At 45.3% G+C, this 18,857-nt stretch overlaps 1 protein-coding gene across 1 annotated transcript in view; it reads left to right on the top strand.

Moving 5' to 3' along the window:
• The first annotated feature begins 1,941 nt into the window (after positions 1-1,941).
• Positions 1,942-18,857, top strand: part of KIFC1 (kinesin family member C1) — a 41,199-nt gene continuing 24,283 nt past the window's right edge. Inside the window, exons 1-4 of the mRNA XM_038742185.1 lie at positions 1,942-1,966; positions 5,845-5,976; positions 12,902-12,968; positions 14,942-14,995. Of these exons, the coding sequence (XP_038598113.1) occupies positions 1,955-1,966; positions 5,845-5,976; positions 12,902-12,968; positions 14,942-14,995 (265 nt within the window). The 5' untranslated portion in view covers positions 1,942-1,954. The remainder of the gene's footprint in view (positions 1,967-5,844; positions 5,977-12,901; positions 12,969-14,941; positions 14,996-18,857) is intronic.

Genomic DNA, 18,857 nt, shown 5'->3' with positions numbered 1-18,857 from the left:
TCATTATTATTGTTATTTTTACAAAAGTCGGCAACAGAGACCATCCCTAACCGACGACGGGCTCACGGTCTAGACGGGGGAGACAGACAAGAAAACAAAGCAAAAAGAGTAGACAGTTGACACATAGTAAGCGCTTAACGAGTACCATCATTGGTATCATTATTATTTTATTATTATTCTTCTTAATAAGCATAGGAGTGTGAATTCCCACGTGGGGCAGGGCCTGTATGGGGCCCAATTTGCTTGTATCCACCCCAGAGCTTAGAACAGTAACTGCCGCACAGGAAGTTCTTAACCAATAGCATTATTATTATTATCAATTAATTATCAATTACTTGTTAATATTAATCATATATTATTTTATTATATAATAATCATATATGATTATTACAATTAATAATGAATGATAAGTATGATTGTTTATCATTATTATTAATTATCATTAATAATTACAATATCATTATATAATAATTAGATACAGTCATAACAATCATAATAAATAATGATATATTGCGTAATTATTATTAACGACGGTTCATTAATAAATAATAATTACTAATAAATTAATTATCTATCATTTATTATTATTGTTTCATTAGTCATCATTACTATCATTAATAATTATCATTACTATCAATAAAATCATTATTTTTCATAATGATCATAATAATTATAATTATTAAATAATAAATATGATTGTTTATTATTAATGACAGTTATATATTTTATTACATATTAATTATATAATTATAATAATTGTAAATGATAATAATAATAATGATGATGATGATGATGATGAGGCCCACTGATCTTGAGGCCTTTTCCCGAAGCATTGCGCATCTTTTTTTTTCCCGCGCATGCGCCAAGCCTGCCCCCTACGGGGGGGGGGGTGGGTGCCATTTCCCTGCGCATGCGCTGAGCTTGGCTCGTGGGGGAGGACGTCCTTTATTCTGCGCATGCCCCTGGTACGGGGGTTTCCTTAGTCTGCGCATGCGCAGCGCCTGGCCCGAGGGGGCGGGATCTTTTAGCCCGCGCATGCGCCATTCCTGGCGCGTTCTTTTCCCTGCGCATGCGCCCAACCTGGCCCCGGGGGTGGGAGGGGGTGGGGAAAAAAAGTTCTTTTTCAGCGCATGCGCCCAGCCTGGCTCCACGGCGGAGGGGGGGGGGGTACTTTTTCCCGCGCATGCGTCGAGCCTGGTCCGGGAGGGGGGGCGGGGGAAGGTCTCTTTCTCTGCGCATGCGCCGAGTCTAGCTCCACGGGTGGGGAGGGTGCGGTGAAAAAAAAAAAAACCCGTTATTTTTCCAGCGCATGCGCCGAGCCTGGCTCCGCGGAGGAGGGGGGGGAGTACTTTTCCGCGCATGCGTCGAGCCTGGCCCGGGCGGGGCGGGGGAACGTCCTTTTCTTTGCGCATGCGCTGAGCCTAGCCCCGCGGGCGGGGAGGGTGCGGGGGAAAAAAAAACAAAAACCGTTATTTTTTCCAGCGCATGCGCCGATCCTGACTCCGCGGGTGGGGAGTACTTTTTCCGCGCATGCGTCGAACCTGGCCCGGGCGGGGGGCGTGGGAACGCCCTTTTCTCTGCGCATGCGTAAAGCCTGGCCCCGCGGTTGGGGAGGGTGCGGTGAGAAAAAAAAAAAACGTTATTTTTCCAGCGCATGCGCCGATCCTGACTCCGTGGGTGGGGAGTACTTTTCCGCGCATGCGCCGGACCTGGCCCGGGCTGGGGGCGTGTCATTTTGTCCCGCGCATGCGCGGAGCCCCTCTTTTTTTTTTCCTGCGCATGCGCGGAGCCTTTTTTCCCCGCGCACGCGCTTTGAGTCACCTGGGCGGCCCCCCGGGCGGACGGCGGCGATTGGTCGGTTGGGGCGCGTGACGCACTTCCGGGAAGCGGCGGTTTGAATTCAAATGTGTGGCGCGGGCGCGGGGCACGCCGGGAGCAGCCGGGGAGACGAGCCATGGAGACCAGGGTCCGCGGGGGGGGCGTCTAATGGGGAGGGGGAAAAGAGAAGGGGGCGTCTAATGGGGAGTAGAGGGGGGTCTACTAGAGGGAAGAGGGGGCATCCAAAGGGGAGTGGAGAGGGGAGGGGGCGTCCAATGGGGAGAAAGAGAGGGGAAGGGGCGTCCAATGGGGAGTTGAGAGGGGAGGGGGCGTCCAATGGGGAGGGGCTGAGGGAGAGAAGGGGGTTGAGAGAGATCTCTGAAGGGGGTTGAGAGATCTCTGAGGGGGAGCTGGGGGGTGAAAGAGATCTCTGAGGGATGGAGAGAGATCTCTGAGGAAGAGCTGGGAGCGGAGAGAGATCTCTGAGGGGTTGAGAGAGATCTCTGAGTGGGGCTGAGGGAGAGCTCTGAGGGAGAGCTGGGGGCGGAGAGAGATCTCTGAGGGAGAGCTGGGGGGTGGAGAGAGATCTCTGAGGGAGAACTGGGGGAGGTGAAGAGAGATCTCTGAGGGAGAGCTGGGGGGTGGAGAGAGATCTCTGAGGGCGCTGAGAGATCTCTGAGGGAGAACTGGGGGTTGAGAGAGATCTCAGTGGGCTGAGGGAGCTCTCTGAGGGATGGAGAGAGATCTCTGGGGGATGGAGAGAGATCTCTGAGGGAGAGCTGGGGGCGGAGAGAGATCTCTGAGGGAAAACTGGGGAGGTGAAGAGAGATCTCTGAGGGAGAGCTGGGGGGTGGAGAGAGATCTCTCGGGCTGAGAGATCTCTGAGGGAGAGCTGGGGGTCGAGAGAGATCTCTGAGGGGGTGAGATCTCTGAGGGAGAGCTGGGGGCAGAGAGATCTCTCGGGGGGGCTGAGGGAGAGCTGGGGGGAGGAGAGAGGTCTCTGAAGGGGGCTGAGACATCTCTGAGGGAGATCTCTGGGGGAGAGCTGGGGGGGCGGAGAGAGGTCTCTGAGGGGGCTGAGAGATCTCTGAGGGAGAACTGGGGAGTGAAGAGAGATCTCTGGCGGAGAACGAGGGGGTGGAGAGAGATCTCTGAGGGAGAGCTGGGGGGTTGAGAGATCTCAGAGAGCTGGGGGTGGAGAGAGATCTCTGAGGGAGAGCTGGGGGGTTGAGAGATCTCAGAGAGCTGGGGGGCGGAGAGAGATCTCTGAGGGAGAACTGGGGGAGGTGAAGAGAGATCTCTGAGGGAGAGATGGGGATGAGAGAGATCTCTGAGGGGTGGAGAAATATTTCTGAGGGAGAACTAGGGGGGCGGAGAGATCTCTGAGGGGGTTGAGAGATCTCAGGGAGAGCTGGGGGCAGAGAGATCTCTGAGGGAGTGCTGGGGCGTGGAGAGAGATCTCTGAGGGGCTGAGGGAGAACTGGGGGCTGAGAGATCTCGGGGGGTGGAGAGAGATCTCTGAGGGAGAGCTGGGGGCAGAGAGATCTCTGAGGGGGGCTAAGAGATCTCTGAGGGAGAGCTGGGGGTGGAGAGAGGTCTCTGAGGGGGGCAGAGAGATCTCTGAGGGAGAACTAGGGGGGTGGAGAGAGATCTCTAAGAGAGAGCTGGGGGCAGAGAGATCTCTGAGGGAGAACTGGGGGGAGGAGAGAGGTCTCTGAAGGGGGCTGAGAGATCTCTGGGGGAGAGCTGGGGGGCGGAGAGAGGTCTCTCAGGGGGGCTGAGAGATCTCTGAGGGAGAACTAGGGGGGTGGAGAGAGATCTCTGGCGGAGAACGAGGGGATTGAGAGAGATCTCTGAGGGAGAGCTGGGGGATGCCCAGAGATCTCTGAGGGAGAGCGGGGATGTGTGTGGAGAGAGATCTCTGGAGGGCTGAGAGAGATCTCTGAGGGAGAATCAATCAAGCAATCGTATTTATTGAACTTATTTATTTATATATTTATTTATTTATTTGTATTTATTTATTGAGGGAGAACTGTATTGTGGAGAGAGATCTCTGAGAACCAGGGGGCTGAGAGATCTCTGAGGGAGAACTGGTGGTGGAGAGATCTCTCAGGGGGGCTGAGGAAGAACTAGGGGTGGAGAGAGATCTCTGAGGGAGAACTGGGGGCAGAAAGAGATCTCTCAGGGGGCTAAGAGATCTCTGAGGGAAAGCTGGGGGAATGGAGAGAGATCTCTGAGGGGGCTGAGGGAGAACCCGGGGCTGAGAGATCTCTCGGGGGGGGTGGAGAGAGAGATCTCTGAGGGAGAACTGGTGGTGGAGAGATCTCTGAGGGAGAGCTGGGGGCGGAGAGAGATCTCTGAGGGAGAGCTGGGGGCAGAGAGATCTCTCAGGGTGGCTAAGAGATCTCTGAGGGAGAGCTGGGGCGGGGAGAGGCCTCTGAGGGGGGCTGAGAGATCTCTGAGGGAGAGCTGGGGGTGGAGAGAGATCTCTAAGGGAGAGCTGGGGGCAGAGAGATCTCTCAGGGGGCTAAGAGATCTCTGAGGGAGAGCTGGGGGTGGAGAGATCTCTGAAGGAGAACTAGGGGGTGAAGAGAGATCTCTGGAGGGCTGAGAGAGGTCTCTGAGGGAGAACTGTATTGTGGAGAGAGATCTCTGAGAACCAGGGGGCTGAGAGATCTCTGAGGGAGAGCTGGGGGCGGAGAGAGATCTCTGAGGGGGCTGAGGGAGATCTCTGAGGGAGAACTGGGGCAGGGAGACCTCTCTGGGGGGCAGAGAGATCTCTCAGGGGGGCTGAGAGATCTCTGAGGGAGAGCTGGGGGAATGGAGAGAGATCTCTCAGGGGGCCGAGGGAGAACCAGGGGCTGAGAGAGATCTCTGAGGGAGAGCTGGGGGAATGGAGAGAGATCTCTCAGGGGGCTGAGGGAGAACTGGGGGGTGGGGAGAGAGACCTCTGAGGGAGAACTGGTGGTGGAGAGATCTCTGAGGGAGAGCTGGGGGCAGAGAGAGATCTCTCAGGGGGGCTGAGAGATCTCTGAGGGAGAGCTGGGGGTGGGGAGAGGCCTCTGAGGGGGGCTGAGAGATCTCTGAGGGAGAGCTGGGGGTGGAGAGAGATCTCTAAGGGAGAGCTGGGGGCAGAGAGATCTCTCAGGGGGGCTAAGAGATCTCTGAGGGAGAGCTGGGGGATGCCCAGAGATCTCTGGAGGGCTGAGAGAGGTCTCTGAGGGAGAACTGTATTGTGGAGAGAGATCTCTGAGAACCAGGGGGCTGAGAGATCTCTGAGGGAGAGCTGGGGGCGGAGAGAGATCTCTGAGGGGGCTGAGGGAGATCTCTGAGGGAGAACTGGGGCAGGGAGACCTCTCTGGGGGCAGAGAGATCTCTCAGGGGGGCTGAGAGATCTCTGAGGGAGAGCTGGGGGAATGGAGAGAGATCTCTCAGGGGGCCGAGGGAGAACCAGGGGCTGAGAGATCTCTGAGGGAGGGAGAGCTGGGGGGATGGAGAGAGATCTCTCGGGGGGGCTGAGGGGGAATTGGGGGGTGGAGAGAGAGATCTCTGAGGGAGAACTGGTGGTGGAGAGATCTCTGACGGAGAGCTGGGGGCAGAGAGAGATCTCTCAGGGGGGCTGAGAGATCTCTGAGAGAACTGGGGGCAGAGAGGGAGAACTGGTGGTGGAGAGATCTCTCAGGGGGGCTGAGGAAGAACTGGGGGGGGTGGAGAGAGATATCTGAGGGAGAACTGGGGCAGAAAGAGATCTCTCAGGGGTTAAGAGATCTCTGAGGGAAAGCTGGGGGAATGGAGAGAGATCTCTGAGGGGGCTGAGGGAGAACTGGTGGAGAGATCTCTGAGGGAGAACTGGGGGCAGAGAGAGATCTCTCGGGGGGCTGAGAGATCTCTGAGGGAGAACTGGGGGCAGAGAGAGATCTCTCTGGGGGCAGAGAGATCTCTCAGGGGGTGGAGAGAGATCTCTGAGGGGGGGGTCTGAGCTTTCCGGGGCCCCCCCCGCCTGATGCCATGCCCTCCCTTTTCCAGAAGCCGCCCCTGACGGAGCGTCGCGCCAACGTGCGGGCGGTGCCGCCTCCTCCGGGCAGCGCCGCCTCCCGCCTGCCCCGGCCCGGCGCCAAGCGGGGCCTCGACCAGGAGAACGGGGCCCGGCCCGACAAGGTGGGCGTCCGCCCCCCGCCCGCGGGCCTACGGAGCAGTGACACAGTGCTTCGCGCGTAGTGAGCGCTTGATAAACGCCATCATCGTCATCGTTATTAATGATAACGCGTCTGTCGCTGTTGTAACAGTAACTATCATGATGGTATTTAAGCGCTTACTATGTATCAACCACCGTTCTAATACTATCATCATCATCATCAACAGTCGTATTTATTGAGCGCTTACTGTGTGCAGAGCACTGTACTAAGCGCTTGCCTCTACCAGTACTACCAATAGAGGCTCGCAGTCTTCACCCCCATTTTATTCATGATAATCATAGTACTAATGGTGTTGGTTAAGCGCTTACTACATGCCAAATCGCTGTCCTAATACCAGTGGTATTTAAGTGCTTATTATGTGTCTGTCGCTGTCCTAATAATAACTATAATGATGGTATTTAAGTGTTTACTATGTATCAACCACCGTTTTAGTACTACCAATAGGGGCTGGCAGTCTTCACCCCCATTGTATTAATGATAATCATAATAATAATAATGATATTGGTTAAGCGCTTACTACATGCCAATTGCTGTTCTAATACCAGTGGTTGTTAAGTGCTTATTATTATGTGTCTATTGCTGTTCTAATGATAACTATAATGATGGTATTTAAGTGCTTACTATGTATCAACCACCGTTCTAATAACACCAATAGGGGCTCACAGTCTTCAGCCCCATTTTATTCATGATAATGATCATTGCTAAGCGCTTACTACATGTCAATCGCTGTTCTAATACCAGTGGTAGTTAGGTGCTTATTATGTGTCTGTCGCTGTTATAATAATAACTATAATGATGGTATTTAAGTGCTTACTATGTATCAACCACCGTTCTAATACTACCAATAGGGGCTCACAGTCTTCAGCCCCATTTTATTAATGATAATGATCATTGTTAAGCGCTTACTACATGTCAATCACTGTTCTAATACCAGTGGTAGTTAAGTGCTTATTATGTGTCTATCGCTGTTCTAATAATAACTGTAATGATGGTATTTAAGTGCTAGGGGCTCACAGTCTTCACCCCCATTTTATTCATGATAATGATAATAATAATGGTATTGGTTAAGCACTTACTACATGCCAATCGCTGTTCTAATACCAGTGGTATTTAAATGCTTATTATGTGTCTATCGCTGGTATTTAAGTGCTTACTATGTATCAACCACCGTTCTAATACTACCAATAGGGGCTTGCAGTCTTCACCCCCATTTTATTCATGATAATGATAATAATAATGGTATTGGTTAAGCGCTTACCACATGCCAATCGCTGTTCTAATACCAGTGGTAGTTAAGTGCTTATTGTGTGTTTATCGCTGTTCTAATAATAACTATAATGATGGTATTTAAGCGCTTACTATGTATCAACCACTGTTCTAATACTACCAATAGGGGCTCGCAGTCTTCAACCCCATTTTATTAATGATAATGATCATTGTTAAGCGCTTACTACATGCCAGTCGCTGTTCTAATGCCAGTGGTATTTAAGTGCTTATTATGTGTCTATCGCTGTTCTAATAATAACTGTAATGATGGTATTTAAGTGCTAGGGGCTCACAGTCTTCACCCCCATTTTATTCATGATAATGATAATAATAATGGTATTGGTTAAGCACTTACTACATGCCAATCGCTGTTCTAATACCAGTGGTATTTAAATGCTTATTATGTGTCTATCGCTGGTATTTAAGTGCTTACTATGTATCAACCACCGTTCTAATACTACCAATAGGGGCTTGCAGTCTTCACCCCCATTTTATTCATGATAATGATAATAATAATGGTATTGGTTAAGCGCTTACCACATGCCAATCGCTGTTTTAATACCAGTGGTAGTTAAGTGCTTATTATGTGTCTATCGCTGTTCTAATAATAACTATAATGATGGTATTTAAGTGCTTACTATGTATCAGCCACCGTTCTAATAATACCAATAGGGGCTCGCAGTCCTCACCCCCATTTTATTCATGATAATCATAATACTAATGGTATTGGTTAAGCGCTTACCACATGCCAATCGCTGTTCTAATGCCAGTGGTAGTTAAGTGCTTATTATGTGTATATCGCTGTTCTACTAATAACTATAATGATGATATTTAAGTGCTTACTATGTATCAACTACCGTTCTAATACTACCAATAGGGGCTCGCAGTCTTCACCCCCATTTTATTCATGATAATGATAATAATAATGGTATTGGTTAAGCACTTACTACATGCCAATTGCTGTTTTAATACCAGTGGTAGTTAAGTGCTTATTATGTGTCTATCGCTGTTCTAATAATAACTATAATGATGGTATTTAAGTGCTTACTATGTATCAACCACGGTTCTAATAACAACAATAGGGGCTCACAGTCTTCACCCGCATTTTATTAATGATAATCATATTAATGTATTTAAGCGCTTACTACATGACAATCGCTCTTCTAATGCTAATGGTAGTTAAGTGCTTATTATGTGTCTATCGCTGTTCTAATAATAATTATAATGATGGTATTTAAGTGCTTACTTATCAACCACTGTTCTAGTAATAGCAAAAGGGGCTCAGTCTTCAGCCCCATTTTATTAATGATAATAATGTATTTGTTAAGTGCTTACTACAGGTCAATCGCTGTTCTAATACCAGTGGTATTTAAGTACTTATTATGGGTCTATCGCTGTTCTAATAATAATTATAATGGTATTTAAGTGCTTACTATGTATCAACCACTGTTCTAATAACAGCAATAGGGGCTCACAGTCTTCAGCCCCATTTTATTAATGATAATGATGATAATGTATTTGGTAAGCGCTTACTACATGTCAATCGCTGTTCTAATACCAATGGTATTTAAGTGCTTATCATGTGTCTATCGCTGTTCTAATAATAATTATAATGATGGCATTTAAGTGCTTACTATGTATCAACCGCCGTTCTAATAATAACAATAATGGTACTAATAACGACGGTATCTGTTAAGCGCTCACTACGTGCCGAGCGCTGTTGTAATACTAATGGTATTTAAGTGCTTATTATGTGTCTATCGCTGTTCTAATAATAATTATAATGATGGTATTTAAGTGCTTACTATGTATCCACCACCTTTCTAATAATAACAATAATGGTACTAATAACGACGGTATCTGTTAAGCGCTCACTACGTGCCGAGCGCTGTTGTAATACTAATGGTATTTAAGTGCTTATTATGTGTCTATCGCTGTTCTAATAATAATTATAATGATGGTATTTAATTGCCTACTATGTATCCACCACCGTTCTAATAATAACAATAATGGTAATAATAACGACGGTATCTGTTAAGCGCTCACTACGTGCCGAGCACTGTTGTAATACTAATGGTATTTAAGTGCTTATTATGTGTCTATCGCTGTTCTAATAATAATTATAATGATGGTATTTAAGTGCCTACTATGTACCAACCACCGTTCTAATAATAACAACAATGGTAATAATAACGACGGTATCTGTCAAGCGCTCACTACGTGCCGAGCACTGTTGTAATACTAATGGTATTTAAGTGCTTATTATGTGTCTACCGCTGTTCTAATAATAATTATAATGATGGTATTTAATTGCCTACTATGTATCCACCACCGTTCTAATAATAACAATAATGGTAATAATAACGACGGTATCTGTTAAGCGCTCACTACGTGCTGAGCACTGTTGTAATACTAATGGTATTTAAGTGCTTATTATGTGTCTACCGCTGTTCTAATAATAATTATAATGATGGTATTTAATTGCCTACTATGTATCCACCACCGTTCTAATAATAACAATAATGGTAATAATAACGACGGTATCTGTTAAGCGCTCACTACGTGCTGAGCACTGTTGTAATACTAATGGCATTTAAGTGCTTATTATGTGTCTATCGCTGTTCTAATAATAATTATAATGATGGTATTTAAGTGCCTACTATCTATCAACCACCGTTCTAATAATAACAATAATGGTACTAATAACGACGGTATCTGTTAAGCGCTCACTACGTGCCGAGCACTGTTGTAATACTAATGGCATTTAAGTGCTTATTAAGTGTCTATCGCTGTTCTAATAATAATTATAATAATGGTATTTAAGTGCCTACTATGTATCAACCACCGTTCTAATAATAACTATAATGGTAATAATAACGACGGTATCTGTTAAGCGCTCACTACGTGCCGAGCACTGTCCTAAGCGCTCGGGGAGATCCCAGGTCATCGGGTGGTCCCCCGTGGGGCTCACGGTCTTCGGCCCCATTTTATTAACGATAATCACGATAATAATGGTATTTGTTAAGCGCTTCTTTTGGGTCTCTATGAGTTCCCAGCTTGTCCTTCCCAAGCGCTTAGTACAGTGCTCTGCACACAGTAAGCGCTCAATAAATACGACTGAATCCCAGGTCATCGGGTTGTCCCCCCGGGCGGCTCACGGTCTTCAGCCCCGTTTTATTAAGGATAATAATAATTGTATTTATTAAGCGCTTACTACGTGCTAAGCGCTGGGGCGGGGGGGATACAAGGTCATTTATGTTGCCAACGTGGACTTCCCAAGCGCTTAGTACAGTGCCCTGCACCCAGCGAGCGCTCAATAAATACGATTGAAGTCAGAGAGGCGGCGTGGCTCAGTGGCAAGAGCCCGGGCTTTAGAGTCACAGGTCCCGGGTTCAAATCCCGGCCCCGCCACTTGTCAGCTGGGTGACTTGGGGCCAGCCGCCCCGCCTCTCTGGGCCTCAGTTCCCTCATCTGGAAAATGGGGGTGAAGACCGTGAGCCCCTCCCCCCTGATCACTCTGTAAATTCCCCAGCGCTCAGAGTAAGAGCTTAACATTATTATTATTATTATTAATTATTATTATTATTATTAGAACAGTGCCTGGCACATAGTAAGCGCTTAATAAATACCATCATCATCATTATTACTATCGGGTTGCGCCCCGAGGGGCTCGCGGTCTTCGGCCCCATTTTATTAAGGGTAATAATGATGGTATTTGCTGAGCGCTCACCGCGTGTCGATCGCTGTTCTAATAATAATGGCTTTTAAGCGCTTATTGTGTGTCCATCGCTGTTCTAATAATAATAATAATAATAATAATAATGTTAAGCTTCGGCCCCATTTTATTAAGGGTAATAATGATGGTATTTGCTGAGCGCTCACCGCGTGTCGATCGCTGTTCTAATAATAATGGCTTTTAAGCGCTTATTATGCGTCCATCGCTGTTCTAATAATAATAATAATAATTAATAATAATAATAATAATGATGTTAAGCTTCGGCCCCATTTTATTAAGGGTAATAATGATGGTATTTGCTGAGCGCTCACCGCGTGTCGATTGCTGTTCTAATAATAACGGCTTTTAAGCGCTTATTATGCGTCCATCGCTGTTCTAATAATAATCATAATAATTAATCATAATAATAATAATGTTAAGCTTCGGCCCCATTTTATTAAGGGTAATAATGATGGTATTTGCTGAGCGCTTACCGCGTGTCGATCGCTGTTCTAATAATAACGGCTTTTAAGGGCTTATTAGGTGTCCATCGCTGTTCTAATAATAATAATAATAATAATAATGTTAAGCTTCGGCCCCATTTTATTAAGGGTAATAATGATGGTATTTGCTGAGCGCTCACCACGTGTCGATCGCTGTTCTAATAATAACGGCTTTTAAGCGCTTACTATGCGTCTATCGCTGTTATAATAATAATAGTAATAATTAATAATTATAATGTTACGCTTCGGCCCCATTTTATTAAGGGTAATAATGATGGTATTTGCTGAGCGCTCACCGCGTGTTGATCGCTGTTCTAAAAATAATGGCTTTTAAGCGCTTATTATGCGTCTATCGCTGTTCTAATAATAATAATAATAATAATAATAATGTTAAGCTTCGGCCCCATTTTATTAAGGGTAGTAATGATGGTATTTGCTGAGCGCTCACCGCGTGTCGATCGCTGTTCTAATAATAACGGCTTTTAAGCGCTTATTGTGTGTCCATCGCTGTTCTAATAATAATAATAATAATGTTAAGCTTCGGCCCCATTTTATTAAGGGTAATAATGATGGTATTTGTTGAGTGCTTACCGCGTGTCGATCGCTGTTCTAATAATAATGGCTTTTAAGCGCTTATTGTGTGTCTATCGCTGTTCTAATAATAATAATAATTAATAATAATAATAATAATAATGTTAAGCTTCGGCCCCATTTTATTAAGGGTAATAATGATGGTATTTGCTGAGCGCTCACCACGTGTCGATCGCTGTTCTAATAATAACGGCTTTTAAGCACTTATTATGCGTCCATCGCTGTTATAATAATAATAATTAATAATAATAATGTTAAGCTTCGGCCCCATTTTATTAAGGGTAATAATGATGGTATTTGCTGAGCGCTCACCACGTGTCAATCGCTGTTCTAATAATAACGGCTTTTAAGCGCTTATTATGCGTCCATCGCTGTTATAATAATAATAATTAATAATAATAATAATAATAATGTTAAGCTTCGGCCCCATTTTACTAAGGGTAATAATGATGGTATTTGCTGAGTGCTCACCGCGTGTCGATCGCTGTTCTAATAATAACGGCTTTTAAGCGCTTACTATGCATCTATCGCTGTTCTAATAATAATAATAATAATTAGTAATTATAATGTTACGCTTCGGCCCCATTTTATTAAGGGTAATAATGATGGTATTTGCTGAGCGCTCACCGCGTGTCGATCGCTGTTCTAATAATAATGGCTTTTAAGCGCTTATTAGGTGTCTATCGCTGTTCTAATAATAATTAATAATAATATATTAATATTATATAATAATAATTAATAATAATAATAATAATGTTAAGCTCTTACTATGTGCCACCCTTTCTCTTCCCCTCCCCTGCCACCCCGCTCAGAAGCGGCCCCGAGGACCCAGGATGGCCGCCACCCTCGCCGCCTCCTCCACGCTGCCCTCCCTGCCTGGTAAGTCATTCATTCATTCACTCATCCCCCCCCCCCCCCCCCCCCCCCGCCTATTTATTGGGCGCCCAACGGCGCCGGCCGCCCCGCGGACGGTGGCCCCGGGCGTTCATTCGGTCGCCTTGATCGAGCGCCTCGGGGGGCTGGACTAAGCGCCCGCTCATCCCGGGCGGAGGGATTGGGCGCCCACCGGGCGCGGAGCGCTGTACTGAGCGCCCCGGAGAGGACGATAGATCGATAAACCGACTCCCTCCCCGCCCACAGGGAGCTGACAGTCTAGAGAGGAGGGGGAGACGGACGTGAAGAGAGAGAAATAAACACCAGATAGTATCATAAGTCAGTCCAGTGGTATTTACTGAGCACCTAAATGTGTGTGGAGCACTGTACTAAGCGCCCCGGAGAGGACGGTAGATCGATAAACCGACTCCTTCCCTGCCCACAGGGAGCTGACAGTCTAGATGGGGGGGGGAGACAGACGTGAAGAGAGAGAAATAAACGTCAGATAGGATCGTAAGTCAGTCCGGTGGTACTTACTGAGCACCTAAATGTGTGCGGAGCACTGTACTAAGCGCTCCGGAGAGGACGACAGATCGATAAACCAAATCCTTCCCTGCCCACAGGGAGCTGACAGTCTAGATGGGGGGGGAGACAGACGTGAAGAGAGAGAAATAAACGCCAGATAGGATCATAAGTCAGTCCAGTGGTACTTACTGAGCACCTAAATGTGTGTGGAGCACTGTACTAAGCGCCCCGGAGAGGACGATAGATCGATAAACCGACTCCCTCCCCGCCCACAGGGAGCTGACAGTCTAGATGGGGGGGAGACAGACGTGAAGAGAGAGAAATAAATGCCAGATAGGATCGTAAGTCAGTCCGGTGGTACTTACTGAGCACCTAAATGTGTGCGGAGCACTGTACTAAGCGCCCCGGAGAGGACGACAGATCGATAAACCAAATCCTTCCCTGCCCACAGGGAGCTGACAGTCTAGATGGGGGGGGAGACAGACGTGAAGAGAGAGAAATAAACGTCAGATAGGATCGTAAGTCAGTCCAGGGGTACTTACTGAGCACCTAAATGTGTGCGGAGCACTGTACTAAGCGCTGGGGAGAGGATGTTAAAATAATAATAAAACGACTCCTTCCCCGCCCGCAAGGAGCCGACAGTCTAGAGGCGGGGAGACGGACGTGAAGAGAGATAAATAAACGCCAGATAGGATCATAAATCAGTCCAGCGGTATGTACTGAGCACCTACGTGTGTGCGGAGCACTGTACTAAGCGCTCCGGAGAGGACGATCGATTAATTAACCGACTCCTTCCCTGCCCACAATGAGCTGACAGCCTAGAGCGGGGGAGACAGACGTGAAGAGAGAGAAATAAACATCAGATAGGATCGTCAGTCAGTCCGGTGGTATTTACTGAGCACCTAAATGTGTGCGGAGCACTGTACTAAGCGCTCCGGAGAGGACGCTCGATTAATCAACCGACTCCTTGCCCACAAGAAGCTGACTTCCTCTTTGGGGGGAGACAGACGTGAAGAGAGAGAAATAAATGACAGATAGGATCGTTAAGTCAGTCCAGGGGTACTTATTGAGCACCTAACTGCGTGCGGAGCACTGTACTAAGCGCTCGGGGGAGGCCGATGAAACAATAAGCAGAGAGCTCTGCCCGCAGCGAGCTGACAGTCTAGAGGCGGGGGGACAGGCGTGAAGAGAGAGAAATAAGATAGGATCGGAAGTCAGTCCGGGGGTATTTATTGAGCACCTAACTGAGTGCGGAGCACTGTACTGAGCGCTCGGGAGAGGATGACGGAACGAGAAACGGGCACTTTCCGTGCCTCAAAAAACCGGGGGGACCTGATCCCCGACCCCCCGACCGGGTGGTCCCCGTCTTTTATTTATTTTATTTTATTTTATTTTATTTATTTTTTCCCCCCTCCTTTCCCGGGGTGACCCCCACTCTGCTCCCCCTTTTCCAGGCTCGAGGGGACCCCAGAAACCGACAATGCGCCCGGCCCCCGCCGCCGCCAGAGGTAACATTTATTACCGATTGATAATAGAATATTGATAATATTATAGATCGGTAATGGGGGCTGGGGAAGCGCTTACTATGCATTAATAATCGTGGTGGGATGTGGTAACCGCTCACTGATCATTAATAACCACGGTGGGATGTGGTAAGCGCTCACCGGTCGTCGCTCATCGTGGTGGGATTTGGTGAGCGCTCACTAGCCGTTAATAATCGTGATGGGATGTGGTAAGCGCTTCCTATTCATTAATAATCACGGTGGGATTGGGTAAGCGCTCAGTATTCATTCATAAAAGCGGTGGTATTTCTTAAGCGCTTCCTATTCATTAATAACCACGGTGGGATTGGGTAAGCGCTTCCTATTCATTAATAATCACGGTGGGATTGGGTAAGCGCTTCCTATTCATTAATAATCACGGTGGGATTGGGTAAGCGCTTCCTATTCATTAATAATCACGGTGGGATTTGGCTTGTTCATTAATCATTCAATATGAATGATTGAATAGTTCACTTCCTATTCATTAATAATCACAGTGGGATTGGGTAAGCGCTTCCTATTCATTAATAATCACGGTGGGATTGGGTAAGCGCTTCCTATTCATTAATAACCACGGCGGGATTGGGTAAGCGCTTCCTATTCATTAATAATCACGGTGGGATTGGGTAAGCGCTTCCTATTCATTAATAACCACGGTGGGATTGGGTAAGCGCTTCCTATTCATTAATAACCACGGCGGGATTGGGTAAGCGCTTCCTATTCATTAATAACCACGGCGGGATTGGGTAAGCGCTTCCTATTCATTAATAACCACGGTGGGATTGGGTAAGCGCTTCCTATTCATTAATAACCACGGTGGGATTGGGTAAGCGCTTCCTATTCATTAATAACCACGGCGGGATTGGGTAAGCGCTTCCTATTCATTAATAACCACGGTGGGATTGGGTAAGCGCTTCCTATTCATTAATAATCACGGTGGGATTGGGTAAGCGCTTCCTATTCATTAATAATCACGGCGGGATTGGGTAAGCGCTTCCTATTCATTAATAATCACGGTGGGATTGGGTAAGCGCTTCCTATTCATTAATAATAACGGTGGGATTTGGCTTGTTCATTAATAATCATTCAATATGAATGATTGAATAGTTCACTTCCTATTCATTAATAATCACGGTGGGATTTGGTAAGCGCTTCCTATTTGTTAATAATCACGGTGGGATTTGGCTGGTTCATTAATAATCATTCGATATGAATGATTAGTTCGCTTCCTATTCATTAATAATCACGGTGGGATTGGGTAAGCACTTCCTATTCATTAATAATAACGGTGGGATTTGGCTGGTTCATTAGTAATCATTCAATATGAATGATTGATTAGTTTGCTTCCTATTCATTAATAATCATGGTGGGATTTGGCTTGTTCATTAATAATCATTCAATATGAATGATTGATTAGTTCGCTTCCTATTCATTAATAATCACGGTGGGATTTGGCTGGTTCATTAATAATCATTCCATATGAATGATTAGTTCGCTTCCTATTCATTAATAATCACGGTGGGATTGGGTAAGCGCTTCCTATTCATTAATAATCACGGTGGGATTTGGCTTGTTCATTAATAATCATTCCATATGAATGATTAGTTCGCTTCCTATTCATTAATAATCACGGTGGGATTTGGTAGGCACTTCCTATTCGTTAATAATCACAGTGGGATTTGGCTTGTTCATTAATAATCATTCAATATGAATGATTAGTTCGCTTCCTATTCATTAATAATCACGGTGGGATTGGGTAAGTGCTTCCTATTCATTAATAATAACGGTGGGATTTGGCTGGTTCATTAATAATAATTCAATATGAATGATTGGTTAGTTCGCTTCCTATTCATTAATAATCATGGTGGGATTTGGCTTGTTCATTAATAATCATTCCATATGAATGATTAGTTCGCTTCCTATTCATTAATAATTACGGTGGGATTTGGTAAGCGCTTCCCATTCGTTAACAATAATGGTGGGATTTGGCTTGTTCATTAATAATCATTCAATATGAATGATTACTTCGCTTCCTATTCATTAATAATCACGGTGGGATTGGGTAAGCGCTTCCTATTCGTTAATAATAATGGTGGGATTTGGCTGGTTCATTAATAATCATTCAATATGAATGATTGATTAGTTTGCTTCCTATTCATTAATAATCACCATGGGATTTGGTAAGCGCTTCCTATTCATTAATAATAACGGTGGGATTTGGCTTGTTCATTAATAATCATTCACTATGAATGATTGATTAGTTCGCTTCCTATTCATTAATAATCACGGTGGGATTGGGTAAGCGCTTCCTATTCATTAATAATAACGGTGGGATTTGGCTTGTTCATTAATAATCATTCGATATGAATCATTAGTTCGCTTCCTATTCATTAATAATCACGGTGGGATTTGGTAAGCGCTTCCTATTCATTAATAATAACGGTGGGATTTGGCTTGTTCATTAATAATCATTCATTATGAATGATTGATTAGTTTGCTTCCTATTCATTAATAATCACGGTGGGATTTGGTAAGCGCTTCCTATTCATTAATAATAATGGTGGGATTTGCCTTGTTCATTAATAATCATTCAATATGAATGATTGATTAGTTCGCTTCCTATTCATTAATAATCACGGTGGGATTGGGTAAGCGCTTCCTATTCATTAATAATAATGGTGGGATTTGGCTTGTTCATTAATAATCATTCAATATGAATGATTGATTAGTTCACTGATGAATTCATTGATTAATTATGAATTAATGGATAATTCACTGATTCATTTGTTAATGAGATAGTGAATTCATGAATTCATTAACAAAATCATCCATTTGGAATTCATGACTTCAGTCATGAATCCATCCATTTGGAATTATGACTTCAGTCATGAATCCATCCCTCAGGAATTATGACTTCAGTCATGAATCCATCCATTTGGAATTATGACTTCAGTCATGAATCCATCCATTTGGAATTATGACTTCAGCCATGAATCCGTCCATTTGGAATTATGACTTCAATCATGAATCCATCCCTTAGGAATTATTATGACTTCAGTCATGAACCCGTCCCTTAGGAATTGTGACTTCAGTCATGAATCCGTCCCTTAGGAATTGTGACTTCAGTCGTGAATCCGTCCCTTAGGAATTGTGACTTCAATAATGAATCCATCCATTAGGAATTATAACTTCAATCATGAACCCATCCATTAGGAATTATGACTTCAGTCATATGTCCGTCCCTTAGGAATTATGACTTCAGTCATGAGTCCATCCCTTAGGAATTATGACTTCAGTCATGAACCCGTCCCTTAGGAATTATGACTTCAATCATGAACCCGTCTGTTAGGAACTATGACTTCAGTCATGAACCCGTTCGTTAGGAATTATGACTTCAGTCATGAATCCGTCCCCTAGGAATTATGACTTCAGTCATGAACCCGTCCCTTAGGAATTGTGACTTCAGTCATGAATCCGTCCCTTAGGAATTGTGACTTCAGTCATGAATCCGTCCTTTAGGAATTGTGACTTCAGTCATGAATCCGTCCTTTAGGAATTGTGACTTCAGTCATGAATCCATCTATTAGGAATTATAATTTAAATCATGAACCCATCCATTAGGAATTATAACCAATCATGAACCCATCCATTAGGAATTATGACTTCAGTCATGAACCCATCCGTTAGGAATTTATGACTTCAGTCATGAACCCGACTTCAATAATGAATCCATCTATTAGGAATTATAACTTCAATCATGAACCCGTCCGTTAGGAATTATAACTTCAATCATGAACCCGTCCGTTAGGAATTATAACTTCAGTCATGA

Source organism: Tachyglossus aculeatus, unplaced genomic scaffold (genome assembly GCF_015852505.1).
Source record: "Tachyglossus aculeatus isolate mTacAcu1 unplaced genomic scaffold, mTacAcu1.pri scaffold_101_arrow_ctg1, whole genome shotgun sequence".
Classification (NCBI taxonomy): Eukaryota; Metazoa; Chordata; class Mammalia; order Monotremata; family Tachyglossidae; genus Tachyglossus; species Tachyglossus aculeatus.
This window is presented reverse-complemented; position numbering and strand designations above follow the sequence as displayed.